Source organism: Sebastes umbrosus, chromosome 21 (genome assembly GCF_015220745.1).
Source record: "Sebastes umbrosus isolate fSebUmb1 chromosome 21, fSebUmb1.pri, whole genome shotgun sequence".
Lineage (NCBI taxonomy): Eukaryota > Metazoa > Chordata > Actinopteri > Perciformes > Sebastidae > Sebastes > Sebastes umbrosus.
This window is the reverse complement of record NC_051289.1, coordinates 5,372,397-5,395,506: the sequence shown is the minus strand read 5'-3', so window position 1 is coordinate 5,395,506 and position 23,110 is coordinate 5,372,397. Positions and strand designations below refer to the sequence as shown.

Sequence of the window (23,110 nt, the reverse complement as noted above, 5' to 3'; positions counted from 1 at the left end):
CATAACACTAATGAGGCAATCGCCGTGCGGAGGACAGAGCGATCAAAGCCGGTGTTCACAGCGGAGCGGCAGCAGATATACAGCCATTAAAAGTTAAAGATCAAAGTAAGCACTCTACATATATTGATCTTCATCTTTTTGTGTAAAATGTCCGGTGTAATCGGTGACACTGGTGTTGTCACAAGTTTATTAATCGTGGGAAAATTTCCTAAATAACGGAGCTAACAGCTAACATTAACAGAGGTTGCATTGAGTTACATTATGATGCGTTCATGTACTATTAAGTAAAAATGGATAAAGGGAAATTATAATGCCATCATGATGTGTTCAAATGTTATTGTAATGAAAATGTAGTTTTTGGCGAGAAATTTGAATAAATACATTTGTTCGAAGAAGACGTTTTCACAGCAATATAAAATAGACAATAGAAAAAGAGTTATGAACTGTTAAACTCCCTAACACTAGCTCTAAGCAGATTATAATACATCATTAAAACTACTAATGCCAAAAACATTTTTTAATCAAAGCAAATACTTAAATAAAAATACCATTGTGTGTTTTTATGCAAATAACCACTATAGATGACAATAACAAAGGATACAAAGGATAACATTTAGAATTTTGGATGTTTTTTTGTTTCCAAATCCCTTTTATTTATGTTTCAATAGGCTTACTGTACATTTTCTATTTCATACAAGTGCGTTTGTCTATAGACACCTCAGCTACTTGCCTGCAGGGCCGCTAACGGCTTCAAACAGAGCCGCTCTGTCGCCAAACATGGTCGTACCGGACAGCAGTGAATGCTATAAAAACCTCCTCCCAGGGTAAACTAAGGTAAAAACCAAACAGGGAACAACAAGAAGCTAGTGGACTTGTTATTGGTAAATCCCCTAAGAGATGCCCATATGGTTGGATAGATAACGAATGGCGGACTTATATAGAGCTTTTATGGAGGCTTTATTGGAAACAGCCATTGTCTCAGAGATTTGCAGGGATTTTGCCTTTAAAAAGAAACTGGCCTATTTTTCAAAGCTATGACTCTGCTCATCATTGATCCCTTCAAAAGGACTAGTTATCTCCGTAGCAGTGAGTCATATCCTTCAGCTCGCTCTCATTGGTTTGTTGCTACTACAGTTGACTGACAGTCAGAGGAAACAGCTTCTCACTTATATTCATATGCAAGATCCACAATGGAAGATCACTGGGAGACAAAGGAAAGTGAGTTGCACTGGCTTTCTCTGCAAAGGAGTGTCAAGGATGTCCCCTTGTGGATTAACAGGCTTGTTATTGGCCCCATGGTGGGCCAGACTGCAGCACTACGCCTCGCTAACAGGCTTGCCTCTCCTCTCTATTATTGTGTTCTCAAACACACACACATAGCTTTCATGCAGACTTGCACACATGAACACACACGTTTGTGTACACAGCAAACAGGCAGAAGCAGACAGCACAGCTCTCTGAGAACGAGAGCCTTTTCTGTGCATGAAGGGAAATATGTTAGGGTAAAAAATGGGTGCAATAAGATGGTGAGAGGGGTGAGAAAAGGGGTAAAATTGAGATGGACACACACAGGAACACGCTGTATGAGGTTTGTGTGGGATGAGACAGGAGGGGAAAGTGGATCGAAATGAAAGTGTGAGAGTGATGGAGGGCAGGTGAAAACCACTGGGGTTCTGTGTCTGCAAAAGCCGTTTTTAATTAACTCACAGCAGACAGAATAAACTGGGAAAAGTAACTACCATTAAAAAGATATTTCCCATCTTGAACCTGATTAGCCTCCCCAGGTACTCGGGGCTACTTCAATTTTCAGCCAGGGCAGTAACACGTGCCTCTTTCATTAGCATAGTTATAAAATGAAGATGTTATATAAGGTAACATAGAAAGGTGCGAACAGCTGCTGGTCAACTCTGAAGCAGAGTCAGGAACTGATGAAATGAGCTCATCTGCTATATTTGTACTAAATGAGAAGAAAGAGGATTTACATGAAAAGACCTGTCTCTTCCAAACAGGCTGCTTTGTTGTTTTTAACCTTTAAAAGAAATATGATCTCATAAATGTTTGTGATGAGCTCATAATGCATCTCAAGGTTGTGCTGGATGAAGGACACAAAACACGGTGTCCAATAGCTGAATATTAACATTAGAAACAGACTTTTTAGTTGTTTCTTTGTTATTTTATTGACATGAACCCCTTTTTATCAGTTTTTACTCCCTGTATAGAGGCTATAAACAGGCTACACCATGGTCACATGACTTCACGTCGCCAACATTAGGCAACCGCCTTTTTTAAGACGTGTAAAAGCTTCAAAATTCACGAGATATTTACTGGCGTATTTTATATCCTAGAACAAAACTTTAAAATCTCTTAAGCTTGTGTTAACCACAGACCTTATTTTATGCATCTGACTAGAAACCCATTCAATAAACCCATTGACTTCCAGAAGAGGGAACCGAAAGTGTTAAAATGTTAACTCATTTCTGGGTTTCAGGACTCATTCCTGCAGCACTCTATTGGCTAAAAGTTATGATTGCATGTCTTAGCTTGGCATGCCATAAGGAGCACCACATGATTTCCAAGAATAGTAATGGATTTGTTTAACCTTGATAGACTTAACTTTTGAACCTTATTCTAAAAATCACTTTTATGCATTTGAACAAGTGGGAACTACATTACAAAATAAATGGAAGATACTTACTGTACCATAACTGTGAATTATCATGTAAAAGGGTTCCAATCATGGTAATTACGGTTGGTAAAGTCATTTAGCTCCGGGTATCCAGCAAAAGTCACCACAATGAGAAAAAACACTAATGACGTTGGGCTCTTTTCTGCTCTGAGTTGAATTTTTTCCACTCCAGGCGCCCTGGGTGATCAGGGCCTTAATCTGCTTTCAGGTACATGTAAGAAGCCGCAAAGTTATTATCTAAAAAATGGAGTTAAAGTGTTGAATTTTACCAACTGTACCTTCATGAAAAAGTATTGAGATACAGATTGTTCAAGATTAGCATGTTGTAATCTGTCAAAACAAATCCTTCCGATGGGTTACCATTAAAAGTGACCACAGAAGTCATCTTGCAGGGACCAATCATCCTTATTAAGAATATATTTGAACATGTGATTTCACTGACTTACTTGTAAAGCCGTTGACAGCCACTCTGTTGGGGTGGAAGAATCCTTTCTTGCAGTGGCACGTGTACTTATCCAAGACAAATCCATGACCATGGATTGGCAAACACTGCGAAGAGACAAACACATGTACTTCAGCCACACAGAGAAGATGCAATTTGAACTTAAATTTCCTTGATGATAAAGAGTTTTAAACACGTCGCCTTGTAAAACAGACTGATAATAATAAGACACCAATATAAAAGCAATTACAATAAGTCAATACTAAACCAAAAGAGTGGCTGGAAATCAGTGAAGAGAACGTGGATCAAATGTCTTGTGGGAGGGACAAGGGTCTAATTATTTAAGTTGTGAGGTTCCTCTCTCTGTCTCAATATTAAATTAGTAAAGCTCCTTCCATTTGATTTAAAGTCTGATAGGAAACAGACTGAGGGCTGCGAAGAAAAACACGAGGGGCGTCAGGGGGCATCCTTGGCAGACTTTGTGTGCCGTTTGCCAAATTACAAGACATAATTAATATCTAAATTAAGACTAGACTTATTTGCATGATTAAAGTCGAACCATTAATTCTATTTCTTGTGGGAATGAGATCCCATCTTCTCTTCTGTATGAACACATTTAGGTCATTGACGTAAAGCTCTAATTTCTTTCTCCTTAAAACTACATTAACAGTCATATTTTCACATGTTTTTCTAAGCAGAGATGATAATGACTTGTGAGTCCCAAGAAACGACGACGGGCCCAGAATAGCAACGGTACTTCGGCTGACACTTGACACGCTATGAAGTGTTTGTGACCTGACTGTGAGATCCAGAGGCAAGGCCAGTGGCGGCGTCTAAATGAAGCATCAGTCACAGCGATGCTCTTCACAACGGACTGGACTCTGCACGTCTTAAGAGGCAGCTATTTCTGACTGTCTCTCAAGGTCCTTGGTGAGGTATGAATGCTGAGAGTGTAGGCCCTCAGTCAAAGCCTTGGAGAGGCCGAGCGGGGCTCAAAAGCACAAGGTAATTACCAGGTTACAATTCAGCGAACAAGTTCCTCAAATTCCACTGAAGAGGCCAGAGCATTTAAAGTGGCACTACACTAATGTGTTGAACACCGCTCCTCATTTCGGTGGTGACAGTCTTGAAAAGGGTCATTTTGATCTTTAAATAGTAAACCTGTGTACAGTATTTCAACAGCATATTATACCCACAAGACTTCTATTGAAATATTTGCTTGTTTTAAGACGTCTTCTATTAACTGTATGTGTTTAAGGCCCCCCTCTAGCCAGGTTTACTTCCTGTTTTTTGTTCTTTCACAAACAGAGAATGGGGGTGTGGTTAATAGTCAGACGTAATTCATTACCATGGCAACCAGATTGCATTGTTTTCAACCCACTTTGGATGAAACTAGTTTAGATGAGTTTACTGTTTGTTTATTAGACCACAAATGAGACAAAAATTAGTGCAACACGTCCACTCTCACTCTTGTTGCCAAGGTCCGACGTTTGAAATGCAGTTTCGGGACGTTTTGGGAGTTTACCGTCCACCAGCACCGGCCGTTCTCACCTCAGCTCCAGCACCGACACCACACACAGGGCCTTTTTTTAGGTGGCTAAAATATGTTTTTCTGCTGCTCCCATCGACAGCCGCTTTACCTCGGCCATCAACTGCACACTGAACAATCATATTAACCAACCCAGCCAGTCTGAAAGATTCAAAGAAACAAATGTGACGTTGGCAAGTCAGCCTCTCCATGAATAACGTGCTCACTCACCGCTTCGAAACAGTCTCGACGACAACAGTTTTATTCAATTCATCCTGCGGCCGTCAAAGTGTACACTTTGGGCAAATTGGATGAATCTGCAGGATAGATGGTCCTACATATTGGTTCCTCTCGTTATTCAGGCTGCTGAGTTTTGTATCCCTTCATAAGAATCTGCCTGGTGCAGCTTTAAATGAGCACGGTGGTGCAACATGATTTCATTTCTGATTCCCCAACAGTTGTCTCCTCGGGACAGGTGGAGCGTGCTGCAGCTACTGCCTGCCACTGTTAATATGCCCACCTCACAGAGACACTAGAAACAGCCAGAGACAGGTGTGTATGTGTGTGTGTGTGTGTGTGTGTGCGTATTTTTCGTGTGTGTGACAGGGAGAGCCAGGAATAGCCCTGGCAGTGCATCCCACTCCTGCCTGCTGCGGTGATTGATGCGGGGGCTTGGATGCAGAGTATGTTGAACGGGGGGAAGCGGCCCAGACAGCGCGGCCTGCCTCCCAGCTACCTGCCATCGGTCACATGTGATCTAAGGAGCCAGACGTACCGTATCAACGGGCCATAAAATGGAGCTTTTGGACCTCATGTGTAAAGGTCTCCACACAGGGATGAGGAGCTGAGGAGACCTGGGATGAATGTCACGGTGTAGGGGAAGTTATAATAATATGATCGATTGAAGAGGATTTCTATTCCAAGATCATCATTTGAAAAACTTTGTAGCGTGCTCAGTTTTAAAGCTAGAGTGAAGATACTAGTATCATATGAAACTAGAAAAACCTAAGGAATCTAGCTTGTCATGAAGGTAGGCTAAATAACACTCTAAATTAATTGGCGACTATTTTGATATATTCCTTTTTCAAGCAAAAATGCCAAACATTTGCTGATTCCAGCTTCTCAAATGTGGGGATTTTCTGCTTTTCTCTGTCATTTATGTGACGGTAAATGAAATATCTTTGGGTTGACAGTTGGTCAGATCAAATAAGACAGTAGAAAAGGTCACTTATGGCTCCGGGAAACTGTGATTGACATTTTTCCCAATTTTTTTGACAAGTTACAGTCTTTAAAAATAACTAAAATTAATAACAAACAATTAATCAGGAAAATGGATTAATAAACAATGATGTCATGGTCTATATAGGATTGCATTCTTGTCAAATATACAATATATACTGTACATTTACAGCTAAACGGTAATTATAAAAGAACATACTGTTCTAGTATTTCAAACAGAGCACACATTAGCAGTGACCTATTTCTATACGCACGACACATGCTATTAAATATGCTGCAGAAATAGAGCAGAAATCACATCAAATTAACTGATAAGTAATCTATAAAGACTATATGATTGAGAATAATGGGTTTGTACAGTATCTCTAACTGTTGTTTCTGATGTGACCTGGCCTTTAAAGCAGAGTTATAATTTAACTGTCATAAGAAAATAAGTGAATAATGAAAAATAAAAATGTCCCTGTGGACGCAGACATAAGTAAATATGATTTATCTCATTTATTCTGCATTCTGCAAATGCTTGTATTGTGTCTCCAACGCCCCCAGGTTCGCCAACTAGCGCTGCTCGTTGTTGTTTACAAGCCAGCTGTGGCAGCTGTCAATCACACGCACTCTGACATACTAATTGCCATGGTGACACGTGTGTGACCGCAAGCGAGAGCCTTTTTAACGGTGTGCGTCACGCTGTCAGGCCAGCATGGTCTGCCTGCGACAGAGCACTTATAAAAAAGGGCCCCGGGAATCAAAAATAGACACAACACACACACACACACACACACACACTGTCTCTCGCTCTTTCTTTCTCCCTCTTGCTCTCTGGCTTGAGTGCAATTTCTTACTTCATCAGTGGTGTTTGTAACATGGTTGTGATTAATTCATAATTTAATAGTGATCTAATATCAATTAAACTCCTATTGAAGCAATAAACAGAACTCCATCTCAAGGGAAGTAGGCTTGGATATTATATGGCCAGAAGTATGTGGACACCTCAGTCCCCTTGTTTACTTTTGGTCTGGGGCCATTTTTCTTGATTGAGACTGGACCCTTAGTTCCAATTAAGGGAAAGATTAATGCAACAGTATAACATTATATTTTAGACAAGTGGTTACCAATCTTGACTCCTTAAATGTGCGGGATTGGGAGCATTTCTATTGCCTCTCAGCGGCTCTCAACATGGTGACGGCTGAGACCTAGCGAACCAAGGAGTGATTTTTCCTCACCCGGGTTGCATCGTTTTTTAGTCTTTCCTATCCTCTGAATCACCTCATGACTCATCATATTTCTCTTGTGACCCCTTGGCGGGTCCCAGGGGCCAACACCTCTGGGATGAACTGGAACTACCACTGCGAGCCAGGGGCCATTTCACAACAGCGGTTTGCGAGCACTACTATTTACACAAAAAGCGCAAATAACGCCATTACCCGTTTCACAAATTACTATAACTTGCAAATTGCAGATAAAGTTGAGAGTCCTACGGTCCTCTCACATGCTCTTGTGTGGTTCACAAGCACTGTTTTTCTTTGAGTAGTTAAACGTGTCAAAATTAGTGCGAAGGGAAATTATCACGTTGCAAGTCGCAGCTTGCCCCACGCCATATCACCCAACACCAGTGCCCAACCTCACTAATAATCTTGTGGTTGAATGGGGGCACATTTTAAAATATTTTTCGGGGTGTTTTTGCCTTTATTTTAAAGTATTGAGATGTAGAGTTTGGTCGATTTCCGGGTTTGCTGGTCCGGTCCGGTCCGGTCCGGTCCGGTCCGGTGTACGAGCTTACGCCGGTTTGATTTTATGCAAACCGGCCGAATCGGCATTTGTCATTATGACACGTTCTGATAATTTAAAAAGTAGCCAACATCAGCAAGCATACTACAGTGCTAAAAAGACAGTGAGGACGTCAATAACTTTCATTTTAAAACCAGACTATAAATTCACTATAACTGCATATCTACTGTACATCATTGCATTAATCTGTGCACTCCCTGCATACAAATGTACACACAAACTCTTCCTCCTGACATCAAACAGCAGTTATCCTCCATCACCTTTCTGTAACATGCAGCAAGGGAATAAAAAAACAACTCTAAGAGTATAGCACTAATTGATGCGGAGGCCAGTTGTCTTCCACCTGACCAGGAAACCAGGAACCAGCTCAATTGCGCCGGCTAATTAAGGCCTGCCGAGGACTCTCCCTCTCTTTGAAATAAGCCCACGCTCTTCCGGTCCAGCACAGTGGCTAATCAACCACTAATAGGCCTCTGTAGGTATTTGTAATGATCCTACAGAGTGCAACATAAACCCCGAGGAAAGCTCATCGTTCATTAATTACAGATTGAGCTATAGAATGCACGGAAAGGAGGTTAGAAGGAGAAGACGAGGCCGGAGGGCAATTTACTCTGCTCATACAGTACAGCTGTGTCTGTGTTTGCATGTATGTGCTGTGTGCTGCCAGCTCAGGATGTGTATGAATGCATCGGGGAAATCAGACAGTTTGTTCTAAAGGAAGAATAAAAAAACATGGGAGTTTTACCTGCTCTGTTTAACAATGAAATATAATGTCTTTTGTGGCTCTGGAGGAGCTTTGTCACGTCTGAGAAAATAACCATAAGAGTTGACTCGCCTTGGGCTTGGAGAGGCATTAACCAGGCATGGAGGGCCTAACAAAGAGACAAGTTGGATTTAGGGATGTGTAGGCTCCAGGGCTTTTGGAGTTTGACCCATTTTGAGGACTAAAAGTTGGACTATCTCGGCCTGCATTGACCGCTCACTCTTCTTTTACTTGATTCTTGCGAGTTCCACAGCCTGATGGGGGTATAAATTGCTTCAATGTCCCTTTGACTTGGCTGTTTATTCGGATGGGTTGCACTTCCAATTATTGATGGCATCTAGATCTTGTTTCTTTTGAGTTTGGATGCACTTATTGGACGTCCCTTTGGACAAAAGCTCCTGCCAAATAAATGTTATGTAATGTAGTGAAATGGGAACCAATGGGCTTGATTGAGCCTAAAACATAAATATTACAATTAAACACTAAATGATGAATAAAACTCCACCTTTTAAAAGGAAAAAATGGGAGAAATCTCAGCAACAAAGGTGAGATCCCACCTTTCAGGCTGGAGAAACCAAGGTTATAATAGTTTTGAATTATTAATTTGTTTTTATTTTATTTTATTTTAGTTATAGTTAGTTTTCAGATTGTGTTTGCTAGTTTTAGTTTAGAGGTTTTAGTCTGTTTTTGTCAGGGCCACGTATAATGTCTCAGAAGTATGTAGCTACATATACATACAAAAAACATGGTTGGAGAACTGTGTAGGAACGGCCGTAATGTTTAATGATTAATCTTCGTGCTATTTTAGTGAAGCAATTACAGCATAGCGCCGTCCTGGGATGTCATGCCCGTTCAATTTCTGTGGTATTTATCTTATTTGTATTAGTTTTTTTTACCTAAGCAATATCGTTTCAGTTTAGTTTTTTCTTATAGTAAATAGTTTTTAATTAGTTTCAGTTAACTAACAATATTTTTAGAATAGAATATAGTAGAATAGAAAATACTTTACTGCTTTTCGCGTACAAAAGGCAGAAATTTGTCTTTGGTTCGCATGTGCAAAAGCTGCTATGAAAAGAGTACATTAAAACAACATATCACATCCCGACAGGACATTAAAACACATTCACATAAAAAAAACAATAAACCAATAGAAGCTACATTAAAAAGGAGCACCAGGAAAACACTGGTGCTTATTTTTAGTTTCAGTTTTCTATAATAAACCTGGGATAGACTTGCAATAGGTATTGTGTGTAGATAGAAACATGTAATAATAGTATTAGGATTACAATATAGAGAAAAAGACTTATTATTAAGCCAATAAAAGGTAATATATAAAGTACATTAGACTCCCTAACCCCACCCTTTGACTTATTAGCTGTCATAGAGAATATAAAGGGCACAATATACATTTGGCTCACTGGTCACTTAATGCTTCATGATGAATGGGTCCATAAGTTACCGTAGAGCCAGCCTGAAAAGTGAACTAGTGGTTGTGTGTAGCTCTGTGTATGAGAGAGCAAAAGAAGAATGAGTCTCAACATCAATATCTTTGCTTCAGGGCCGGCTTCATGCTAAAAAAAAATGTTGAGCTGTTGGGCATGGACTGGGCTAAATAAATTGGCGCTGGGTCGGGCTCAGACCGCAATTTCAGGCCTGTGCATTACTCTAAGTCAGACACACAAAGAGACGCTGCAGAGAGCTGCATGGCTGTGGCTCTGCGCTCAGAGGGACAGCTCGACAGCCAGCCAGGCCTTTAAACGAGGTCAACTAGCAGGAGTTAGCCGGAGCAGAGCTGCCCGGACAGCGGGGCCTCGCTGCTGGGTGCAGTCCAAAAACAAAAGCCTAAACACCAGTGAGATAAACACTCTGGCCTAGAGGGAGCTTAACACTGCCATCAGGCTGGGACTAGTAAACACACACAACACACACCACTGGGATACTGCTGTCATAATCACATTCACAGCTTATGTAAGTGTCAAAGTGAACCAGGCTGGATACATATTTATTCAACGTTCGCATGGTAACAATGCAAAGTAATGTTGACTCTTGCAACGGACGGTCCTGCAAATAGACGTACACACTTGTGTTCATGAGCACACAAAACAAGGACAGTGAGTACTAAGGGATCAGACGTGCACAAAGTTTTCTGACATCCTCAAAGCAGCCTCCAGGGACAACGGGAACAAATAGTTTCACGGTTGGTGAAGAAAAGGGAAGTCTGCCGCTGTTGTCCACTCACCCGACACTTCAACCCTCCTCATATAACTGCAACAGCTCTTTACTTCAAATCCCCTGTCATCCTGATTTGATATTTGAAAGTGATTCAAGTTAGGGCTGGGCCAAAATCTTCTATCCTGATATAGGTCATTTCATACCACGATAACAACATATATATCACGATATAGCATGTTTCCTGGTAATTCAAAACAACTACCTGGTAAAGCCTATTTTTGTGTACTCCTGTGTGAATTAAATATTTGACAAATTAAAAGTATTTTCTCATTTAATTATGAATTTGAGTGCAAAATGAACATTAACAGTTTCAAGTGAAATCATAGAGAATAAATAAATAAATATTTTCATTAATATACTGTTTGTTATGGATGTATATAATGTTTTGTGATACTGTATCGATTCTCAAAAACCCTATATCAATTTTGAATAATAGTTTACATGCAAAACATCAAAAAAATTAACTCCATTCCATTGAAAGACGATAAATTATCATATTGTATTTTATCGCCCAGCCCTAATTCAAGTAAGCCTATTTTTTTTTAGTTTCAAGTTGCCAACGTTTAAAAATCATACTAGAGAATAAGTCTTTAATTACATGTTTGAATCCAAAATTCAGTGTATTTGCACAACAGCCGATAAAGCTACCGTCCGTCTGACCTGCTGCGGGCTATTGATCTTATCTTCTTCAATGCAAAATGACAGATAAACATGACAACCAACTAGGGCTGTTGCAATAACCGCAATATTGCAATACCGCGCTATAGACAAACCAACCTCAGGGGATGTCAAGCAACAGCCACAACCGCCATGTTCACCTTTTTTCTTTTTTTAAATTCTTTGAAATGGGAGCGAAAACTTTAATGACAGACAAAAGTTTCGGAGTCGGTGTGTAAATATGATTGACACAATGTGAGGTTGTATATATTTTTAAACGTGCAACATTTTCGGACAAAAAAGACAGACTTGGTGTGCAAAGGCCTTAACGCTCGAAACAATTTGATTGCAGCCAAAAAGAATTTTCTTTGCCGGGGTGTCTGAAATCGCACACGGTGAGTAGCTTCTATATCAGCAAGAAGCTCTGACTAGAAGCTCTGCTCTTTCATGTTGAAAGGAGCCAGATGTCGAGAGCATCTGATCCTCCTGGATGCCTCCCTGTGGAGGTATTCCTCGGCGGGTCCAACTGGGAGGAGACCCTGTGGCAGACCCAGAACACACTGGAGGGATTATGTATATCCCTACTGGTATGGGAATGCCTCAGGGTCTCTCAGGAGGAGCCGAGGATGCAGCGGAGGAGAAGGAGCTTTCTGGCTTAGCCTTGCATGGAAGATAAAACAAAATTGAATGTGTAAAAAACTATTGATTTGTTGGATTTTATATCTGTGGAGGGTCACCTTTATTTGTGGCAACACCGAGGCTCAGTGCTGGGTTGGGTTATATAAACAGCTTAATCCAACCTAAACTGAAGTAAAGGCAACAGCCAGGTTTTTATATGTAAATCAAGCTACTGTCACTCTATATCTTTTTGTCTGTATTCCCCACTCATTCTCAGTCTATTTCTATCCTTTGTGAGCATACTGCTGTACTCATTTCACATCCAATCTCATGGGTCCCTAGACAAATGTTACCTCTACATTCCACTTTTTTTCCAATCCTCCCTGGACTGAGTGTTTGCTTTCTGCCTCGGTTTACGGTGTGCTGCCGAGGCTGGGCACAGCGAATGTAAGACTGCGCCCGGGGGCGAGTGTACTCAAGTCTTCAAAGTGTTTCCATGTAAATTCAGAGTTCCAGCATTATCCACAGAGCCAATTAGCGGGACGGCGGTTAAGGAAGGGCTGCGCTTGCCGACGGCCAGAGTTAAAACTAGAAGTGTCCTGTGATCTCTCGTCCCTCTGCGTTATGGCCAACAGCCCCTCAATCTTCATGTTCTCATCTCCAACACCCCTGAGGAGACAGGGCCATGGGACACAAAACCAGTCGCCAGAATAAAATGTTCGGATTGCTCGTTTCTGTAAACCACATACGTTAAATCTTGATGTTTCTGAATCAAAAATCCATTTTATATCAACATCTTTACATAAGTGTATGTCAACGTTGTTATGGCTGTATGTTTTTTCTGTGCTGCTGTCTCTTTTCCCTCTCTAGTAGCTCTGCCCAGGTGTGCTGCATTTGCTCAACGAGGTGCCCAGGTGTGCTGCATTTGCTCAGGGAAGGAGGTGTTTAAAAGCTCCATTGCCAGCAGCAGACAAGAGAGGCTTCTGGTGTGGGGACTGCTGGTTCTGCTGCCTCTCAGTTTATGACTTTTTATATGTCTTTGTTAATAAATCCTATGGATTTTGAGAGTTTTAAAGGTGTCTTTTGTGGTTGGTTTGGGTCAGTGTTTAAGTGTTGTTCGTCCCAATAGGGCTGCCCAAGGGTGGGGCGTAACAACGTTATAGTGTTTTAACCGCTCGTGGTGCTTTGCCATTTTGAAACTGCATTCTCAGTTATGTTTAGGTTTAGGTAACAAAACGAATCGTTTAGGTTTAGTAAAAAATTATGCTTTGGGTTGGAATAAGTATGTTACTTTTGGTTTCACACAGGACACGAACACCATTCTCCTGGGTGAAGGTCACGTGTTTGACCCATCCCTACGTGGACTTACGTGGATTTGATTAAACGTATTTGTGATACATCAAATCCAAACGTAATCCAGGAGAAAATGTGTTCCCTTGACATGTAATTGAAAATGTTGTTTCAATGTATGGGAACGTAATTTTTAGGAGACCACGCCGGGGATACAGAGCATCTTACTTCTGTCCAATTCTTGGATTTGTGTATCAGTGGTTTTATTTATTGGTAACACCAAAATGTCCTTGGATGATAAGATTAAAAAACTGAATCCTGTATATTTTTTAGGATATTGAGTGATGAAATCTAGGCAATGTTACAGAAAAGATTCAAAGTATACTCAAATATTCTGACCCAGACTGTGTTGGCAGGACATGCCATTGGATGTTTCATTTCCGTGCCTCTATAAAAACATTTAAAAAAAGTTTGTTTTTCTTTCTCCAGCATAGAAAACTTTTAAAAACTGATTCCAAGATGTAGCACTCCATCCATCTGCTGAGCTGCAGATCTCTCCTCATCCTTTAAGTCTTTCTTTCTAAAGTGGGAAAGAAACTCACTTTTATTGCCTTTTTTCCTTTCCTGGTCTTCTTGAGTAGAACTTAATGTCCTAGTCTCTCTTCTACTTTACTACAGAGCTGCATAATTCACCCAGCACAACAGGATTTGCTAAAATTGAAGGGTGAATTTAAATCTGCTGGTGCACAGCAGTATTCTATTTCCTTCCTATCAAGCCCTCTTATCAACTCTGAAGCATAATCACAGCTTTGGTGAGATCACTGTAGATAATTAGCAATTACCCTATTTATAGGCTCCGTCCTGAACATACTCTAATAGGCAACATAGCAAGGAATGTAGTTAATTAGGACGCTTCGTGCCCTTTTTCTCCACTTAAATTGCTGAAACGAGATCAGCAGGTTGAAAGGGCCGTGGCCTGGTGTGAAACTGCTCTTGATACGGGTCCCTTGAGGGAATCCCTGCCCCACTACGATGCCGTGATTCTAACAGCGGGGGATCTCCCGAGATGCTAAAAGTCTATTTTTATCTTACAATACGCGGCTGGGCCTGCAGATGAAGGGGTAAGCGTTTTTTTTTTTGTTGAATGAGCATAGAGGGAACACTTGGATGGGGAAGCTGTCAGAGAAACAGGCAGATAAATGTTACTCAACTAACGTGGATCACATTCACAAAGGGGTTTGGGGAGTTTACAGAGCTTACAGCATGTCAAAGGGAGTGATCACAACGTCCCAGTGAAGAATGACATATTTGGATGTGATACAAAACGATGAGCTATCATAGGTATTTGTGTATGACTTTAGGAAACATGACTAAATGTGCAGTTTCATTTCGAACAAATAAATTCCTGGTATTGATTATTATTAAGGCTGTCAACGTTAACGCAAAATCCTTTTAACGCCACTAATTTCTTTAACGCATTAACACAATCGATCTTTTAAAGCTAGAGTGAAGATACTGGCATCATATGAAACTAAAGAAAACCTAATGAATCCATTGGTACCAACCATGTCATACTTGCTTGTCAAGAAAGGAGTTTAAATAACGCTCCAATCTTTCGCTAAATTTTGGTGAGGAAAAACTGTCATGGTCATTTTCAAAGGGGTCCCTTGACCTCTGAACTCAAGATATGTGAATGTAAATGGGTTCTGTGGGTACCCACGAGTCTCCCCTTTACACACATGCCCACTTTATGATAATCACATGCAGTTTGGGGCAAGTCATAGTCAAGTCAGAACACTGACACACTGACAGCTGTTGTTGCCTGTTGGGCTGCAGTTTGCCATGTTATGATTTGAGCATATTTTTTATGCTAAATGCAGTACCTGTGAGGGTTTATAGACATTATGTGTCATTGTTTTGTGTTGTTAATTGATTTCTAATCATAAATATATACACGCATTTGCATAAGGCAAGCATACTGTATATGTCCACTCCCACGTTGATAAGAGTATTAAATACTTGAAAAATCTCCCTTTAAAAAATGTGTGATTAATATGCAATTAATCGTGATTAATCATTGACAATCATGCGATTAATCACGATTAAATATTTCAACCAATTAACAGCCCTAATTATAATCCATCTGGGATACAAGTTGTTTCTTCGTTTTGTAAGCATAGGAGGTATCTTAACGATTTTCAAGTCAGAAATCTTTGTATCATAGAAAGTTTTTCTTGTTTATAATGGCAGAAAACTCCTTTTAGACTAAAAACCTTCAAAAGCACATTTATAACAGATTTTATTACTGTGTTACATGATACATTATGACCCTTAAATGAGCTACTGGTTAACAAAAATAAAGCTAATATGAGAACAACAATTTAATTGCACATTTCATTGTTTTTTTTTATTATATCCGCCACTTGGAGTTTCTAGTAGAAAACGATTGCTGACACAAAAGACAACTAATTATGTGACAGACTGGGGGCTAAAACCTTTGCATGCAAATGAAGCAACATTTCTGATGGCCAAATCAATCTTTTTTGTGACAGACACTGATTAATGAATTTCAGCTGGCAATCAGTTTTCAAAGTGTGTTAAAATGAATACCATCAATTCAACCTGTCATATGTCTTTCTCAGGCTGAAGGGATGAACGAACCCAAATCACTGGCTCTTGTGCACTCAAGTAATTCAAAAGTGGACATTACACTCTTGTGGCAGGATTAGGCTCGTCGCGGTAGTCGGTGTTACCAGTGTTACACGGTTTTCGGGCATACACCAATTACACTTCTTATCCAACGCCCTCACTGTCATTTAGCATTTTTTTTAATAGAAATAAAAGCAGTAAAAAGCAGTATAAAAGTTCATTTTTGCGCATCAGAGCCGTGTTATCAACAGTTGGATGGCGGATGCTACAAACTGAAAATTGTCTTATCTGTCAACTCTCATCCCGTGACAATTGTGTGAAAGCAGACACTTTCACACAATTGTCACGGGATGAGAGTTGACAGATAAGACAATGGCAGAGGATTTGGTGTCAAAGCGAAAAGCAAAAGATCCTGTTTGGCAATATTTTGTATTTGAACCCAATGCTAATAGGGAGGAAACCACAACGTTAATGAGGCAATCTGTAAACTTTTTGTATGAAGCCGTGCAGAGGACGGAGTGGTCACAGCGTTGGCACAGTGGCGCCGGGTGGAAACCTGCAGCCTCGCAGCAAAAGCTCAACTAGAGACGCTAGACATACTGCCATCTAATGTTAAATATAAAAGAAACATTCTACATATATTGAGCATCATCTTTTCTTGAAAAATATCCAGTGTAATCGGTGACTCATGAGTTTATTAAACTGTGGGAAAACTTCCTAACCGTGGCATCCCTAGCCAGGATCCTGGAAATGTATTTCTGTAGCCGTGCAGATAAAGGACTTGTTATAATAGCGGCCAATACAATGCATGGCCTTTGTCTAATCTTTAAGTTATAGGCAGCTGCAAGTAAAGATTGCAGGACAAAAGAAGATGTAAATCACAGGAACAATACATGACATGAATGGGTTTCAAGTCAACACTAGGGTTTTAAATCCAACAACTCAACTACGGTTCTTTCTGTTCTTTCAACAAGAATCAAGGTTTTGGTTAAAATCACGCCTCAGTGTTTATTAGGGATTAGGGATAGAGTGGTCATGTTTGGGGCTTGGGTGTAAGCCTCCAGGGAATAAATGCAAGTCAATATAATGTCCTTACAAGTGTGAACAAGAAGTGCGTGTTGTGTGCACTTTTCTGTTTGAGAGAGGCAGAAGGTGAGAGCAGACAGAGCAGGAGGCTAGCAGCAGTTGTGTTAACACTGATGGCGTTATTAATTCAGCAGCGCGAGGTACACAGCGGAGAAATCAGCGTGTGATTGAGATGATAGCCGGCTGGGCCAGGACAACCTTGTGAACCAAGGTCAAGATGTAACAGCGATTCAACAGACAGAGCTGGAATATCCACTTCAGCTTTTCAACAACAGAAAGAGCACCACGGTGAGGCAAAAATAAACCACACATGCTGTCGAGTGTACAAAACATCAAGACCATCAAAAGTCTCCCGCTACGCCGTGGGTTGGCACCTATTTTGTGTGTGTTAGGGGTGTGTGTTTTCGTGGATGTGCATAATGTTTCGGTGTGGATATGCAGTGCTTTGCAGCCATATGGGGTGTAAGCCTCAGTGCTAGAATGAGGGAAATTGTATACATAATTCTTCCAATCTGTTCAGAGTGTGAATCCAAAATTGCATTTTATAAACAGAATATTTTAGCAGATGCATTCTGGAAAGTGAATTTGTACTTTGATGTCATGAATTGCCAAAAGAGGAGGCAGAAAACGAAGAGAAAAATGAAGAAGAGGACAAAGTTACTGTCAGGTTACTGAAAGTACACTGTAACTACATGAACTGGATTCCAGCTCATATAAACTGGCTAGCAAAATGGTTAACTACCAAACAAGACTAAAGTACTTTGCACACCAAGTCCGTATTTTTGGTCTGAAATTGTCGCACGCTTAAAAATAAGTCACGTTGTCATCACAAATGTCGACCTAATGGTGGCGCTAGAGAAAAAGTCAGGGGATCACCAAAGTCAGCAGGATTCATCCTCTGGGGACCATGAATGTCTGCACAAAATGTCATGGTAATCCATCAAATAGTTGCTGAGATATTTCAGTAAAGACCAAAGTTGTGGACTGACGTTACCATCACTCGACCCTGACTGGTATCATGGCTGAAAACAGGTACAAGAGAGATGTCTGAATGTCAGACTTCAGAGCAGCAGAGGTAGTCTACAAATCAGCTCTGGCAACGCTGTTTAACTGTCACTGATATTAAACAAAATGTATGTCTTGAATTTTTTGATTTAAAACTCAAAATCTAGGTATTATGACACTAAACAACACATTTTACCTCTAAAAACATTCAATATATAATCAAAATCAACATCTTTCCTGTCTGTATGGTCAAACTCTGATGCTTTCATCCCAGTTTATAAATGTTCATTTCTAACCAGCGGCCCTCACTCTTTTCACTCAGCAGCCCTCAACAAGAAACAGCGCCGAGTCAGGAGTCCTTGTCGTGCCGGCTGAAGTAATCATTCAGGTTATGTGTCACTGCCTTTCACAGCCCACGGTCCCCCGGGGCCCCACCACTTGTTCTGAGCAATAAGCTAATTGATTGAAACATTCATCATCATCCACAGCCGCGTTCTCGTATGAAAGGTGCCCCCAGGGCGGCAAAGTCCTAGACTTTTGAAGAACAGTGAAACACACTAATGGAAGTGCCATTAGTGAGAGATGAGAGGTAGGAAAAAAGACAGGAAAACGTCCGCCTCAAACAGCATGTATACACCTTTTCGACAGGAAATTAAGTTGAGATTGTAGTTGATAATCTTTGGATGATTCATCGAGCTTCACCATGATTGGCATAAATCAGGGCTGTACTGTATAGTTAATCAAAGAAAATACAATGTTTGCTCTTGGCTTTAATACATGCGGGGACTGATCTGCAGTCAGAGTTTATCATAGAATTGATTGCTATATATTATATTGTCCTTGACAGCAGCGTTGGCGTAGTCTGGTTGATTTTTTTTTTTTCCGTTGCATGCAAGTTCCTGTAATTTGCTGGTGGTATTTGCAGAGCCTATTTGCAAAAACAACTGATTTATAACAATATGGAAAAGGTTTATTGTTTTGTTTCTGCTGTTAAGTTTAATTATCATGTCATGTTTGTCTATCTGTCTGTCTATCTATTTATCTATCTAGATATCTATCTCCTTTTCAAGCTTGTAAGCATTAACACTTACACATTGTGCTACAACTCTAAGGGTGCGCCGTGCATCCTCGTTATCGGCCGATGTTCGTTCTAAATAGTTTGATCCGCGGTCTCTATAAAGGCCGATCAGAAGAGCCGATTAGATGCTAAAATGGCTTCATTGGAGTTGTGTCGCTAAAGCCCCTTTTACACAGTCTGTTCAAGGCAGGACTGTTGTGTTATATATCCATTTTATCCAAAGCATCTCTATGGGGCAGCATTATGCCGTGTTTGTTTGGTTCAGTATAGACTAGAATTACCGCCTCACTGTTATATTCCTCTGCCAACCAGTCAAGTTGCAGTTTGCATCCATGTCTGTCCAAAATCTCACCACTTCATCATTGTATCCTGTTAAGACGTTTGTGTGAAATTGTCATAATTAGCACACGAATTCCTGAGTTATGGCCACAAACATGTTTTGAGAGGTCACAGTGACCTCTGACCAACAAAACGTAATCAGTTCATCCTTGAGTGGATGTATGTGTCCCAGATGTAATACAACTCCCTCCAGGCATTCCTGAAATATCGTTTTCACAAGAATGGGACGGACATAAGGTCACAGTGATCTTGACCTTTGACCACCAGAAACTAATCAATTCATCCTTGAGTCCGAGTGGATGTTTGTGCCAAATTTGAAGAGTCTGAGTTTGCTACAACCTTGAATTTGCCTTAATGTCGCGTTCATTTTGACAGCCCTATTATTAATATTATATTCCATTTCTGTCCTTTACACATTTATCCTTTAATATACAATGTTGTAAAGAATAGCTAAATCAATAAAAATGCAACACAAGAAATAGAGGGCTTCAAATCGACCCTGTGATCATTGATCGGTATCCGCCGATACTGCTTCCAACGAATGGTCATCAGTTATCAGCCCCAAAAACGCTGATCTGAGCACCTTTAACTCCGACATCCTATGAGTTTGAGTGGGATTTTTCAATAGCCAAGTTCAACTGTGGCACCTTTGGGGAAAATAAGTAGTGTTTTGTGAAAGAAGAATCGAGGAACACTGTTAACAATTGTTTGGTTTTAAAACAGCACTGCCTTCAAATAACCATAGGTTTCTGACATCGGTGGGTTATTGTATTTTTCTTGTCAACAGCCCGAGCCTCATTTTGTTTTGCCTTCCTATGCTTGCCTGGTAAATCAGTCATCCATAGCATCTGCCTCCATCTGAGTTTGGGCTGCCTGCATGCTTGGCTGGGCAAACAGCAGCTTGAGAGGCAGGATGTGAGGGGAGGCCAGGGAGCCGGCTGGCTGGCTGGCTGAGAACGACTGCATTTTGTCAAATTCAATTGCTGGGAATGGTGGCACTTAAAACGCTGCTAAGAACAACAGTGGAAGTGTGATGAAAGGAATTCATAGACGTTAGGATAAATCCTGACAGAGTCGTGCATGCAAAACACAATGTGGAGTCTGCATGTGAGTGGAAACGCTGTTATAAAGAGCATCCAAGGGTGGAATGGAAATGTGACTACGTCAATGAAACACTTAAGTAAATAAACTGCTCCAACACCAACTAACCGCTTTGTTTCCAATAAAACGAAGAAAATACTCCTAACGTGGATCTATAGCAGCCTGGAGTGATTGTCTTTTTTATTCAAATGGCCCCAAAGAAACCTATTAAATGACAAATTGCTGCACATGCAGAGGGAATACCTGCACGGGAAAAAAAAAACACAGCAATAACACAAACTGAATCCCTGTTTGCAAATACAGGGCATCCCTCCCAAAGCACATTACCACACACACACACAAAGCCCTACAACACTTGATTACACTGCAATCGTGCTTTCTATTCATAGCAGGAAAGACATCAGCCTCCCACGTCACCTCTGATTTACCTGGTCGTGCACTTTAGGACCGGGGACTACTGTAGGTTGTTAGCTGTAACAGATACGAAGATGGCTTGCTGTAATTCATATTCGCACAAGACTATACTATTATTATGATACAAACTCTGCGATACACATTCACCACAGATAATGAGGCGGTTAAAATTACTGCTGCTCTAGTGAAATTTACCTCCATATATATCCCTACCTCTATGCCGCTCCGCATCTATGTTGTTTATCGAGCAGATGTGGCGATAATGAGCAATCCTGCTAATGATAAAGCTGTCATGCAACACGAGTCACATCCTGCAACACGCCATGACCACAACCGCTTTCATCATTCTGCTGTAAGTAAGCGTACTCCTAACACACTCCTGCACTGTAAGCACACAAAGATCATTATTTTGCAAACCCAGCTAAAATCTATACCTGTAACAATGTATTTCTCTCCTTGTAGCTACCCTACACACAAACACACACACACACACACACACACACACACACACACACACTATGTCAAATGTCTCTGGCATTGACTGTCCACGGAAAGGTGGAAGTACTCAGACAAAGAGAGTGATTAATTATTCAAAGAGGCTCACTGCAATCCATTACATCACATGCATTATGAAGGAGTCGGATCTACAGCACCTCTTCAAAATCTATCGCTCTTAACGATGAGACTGAACCGGCAGGTAAGAAGAAGCATCGACCAGGAAGCTAGCCGCTAGTTGGACAGCAGCACTCTGCAAATGAAAGGTTACTATGAAAGCAGGCATGCAGAACGTATTAATGTGTTGTTGTGATTATAACAAAGTTTTAGCCAAGCATGCTGTCAATTGGCATGGCATCATTGGTTGCTAGGTTAACTGTTGGCGTAGGGCTGGGGCGATTCGTCGACGTAATCACCGTCACACAAGAATGGCTGCGCCCGGTCAAAGCATGCATTCCCCCGGAGAACAAGCTGCATCTAACAAACCTCACCCAAGCTCCTCTAAAGTGTGGAAGTATTTCAGACAGAGAGCCAACAACGTGGTGCTCTGTAAACTCAGCAGATTTAGACTTATATAGACTTATCGCAGCAGTACAACTGCTATTCAAGAACACTTCCGAAAGCATCTCGGAGCGCTTTGTCAAGACGGCAGCAAGACAGCACCGTAGTCCTGAGTACTTTTTGTCCCGACCCATATAAACATGATATATAACGATTATCAACACGCGTTTCAACGTGTTCTTGTTAGTAGTTGACACTTAAAATATATCTTTTTAAATGTCTCTTCGTTGCCCCCATGTTAAAAGTAATTTCTGCAACACTGCTGTTATAGTCACGTAACGTTACGCCATGGCCGTGCATCATCTAACATTGTTATTCGGCAAATTTATATATCTTTTAACGGCGATGTATGAGTGATAAAATGGCTTAAACTAACGTTACAGTCTGTAAATCGTTACAATTATTTTCCTTTCCCCACATTGATGCAAAAATACATTTGTCAGTGATTATCTTAACTACATATTACTCCAGTGATGAAATCAATCCGTGTCATAACCAGCACCAAACAGCAAATAAACAAAGTGAGAGACTAACTGGTGAACACAGTGGAGCATTTAGCAGCTTTAGTCTCAGCAAGAGACAGATATTTCCCTCAGGGGTTGGTGGAGACCAAAACCAGAGCTACAAGAGAGCAAATATGGGACCTACATTCACCAGGTGAACATAAACACGACTCCTAATGAATGATAATGTTGCTCCGTAACTGCTGGATGGGTAAATATTAAGCAACTGTTAACTAAGTAAGTGTTGTGTTCAGCTGCCCCCAAGTTACCAAAAGCCAAACAGTCATATAAAAGCAGAACGAAGTTAATAACTAGTTGCTATCTATTCTTACTAGCATTGATCAAAATGAACAACAGCCCTCCAATTCAAAATGGAAGATGTGGATATTTGACATCCTCTTAAAAATAGCAGAGCGCTGAGAGTTTTATCATCTTGTCCAAGAGCTCTGCCCACATGTTCCAAGGCCTTGAGACAGGCTATTTTTCATCAGTATGAAAATGGCCAGGGCTATTTTCTCCTCTGCCAAGGCTGAGCACGTATCCAACTCTCCATCATCGCTTAGATTTTAAATTAAATATATTTCCTGACCCTGTAACAGACTCTGGAGATTTGGAACCGAGTCCTTATACTGCATCTCT

The 23,110-nt window shown here is 40.7% G+C and overlaps 1 protein-coding gene across 2 annotated transcripts in view; it reads right to left on the bottom strand.

Moving 5' to 3' along the window:
* Positions 1–23,110, bottom strand: part of gpr158a (G protein-coupled receptor 158a) — a 77,463-nt gene that overhangs the window by 38,737 nt on the left and 15,616 nt on the right. For both annotated transcript variants that reach the window (XM_037757255.1, XM_037757256.1), the window contains exon 3: positions 3,133–3,235. In XM_037757255.1, coding sequence (XP_037613183.1) covers positions 3,133–3,235 — 103 coding nt within the window. The remainder of the gene's footprint in view (positions 1–3,132; positions 3,236–23,110) is intronic.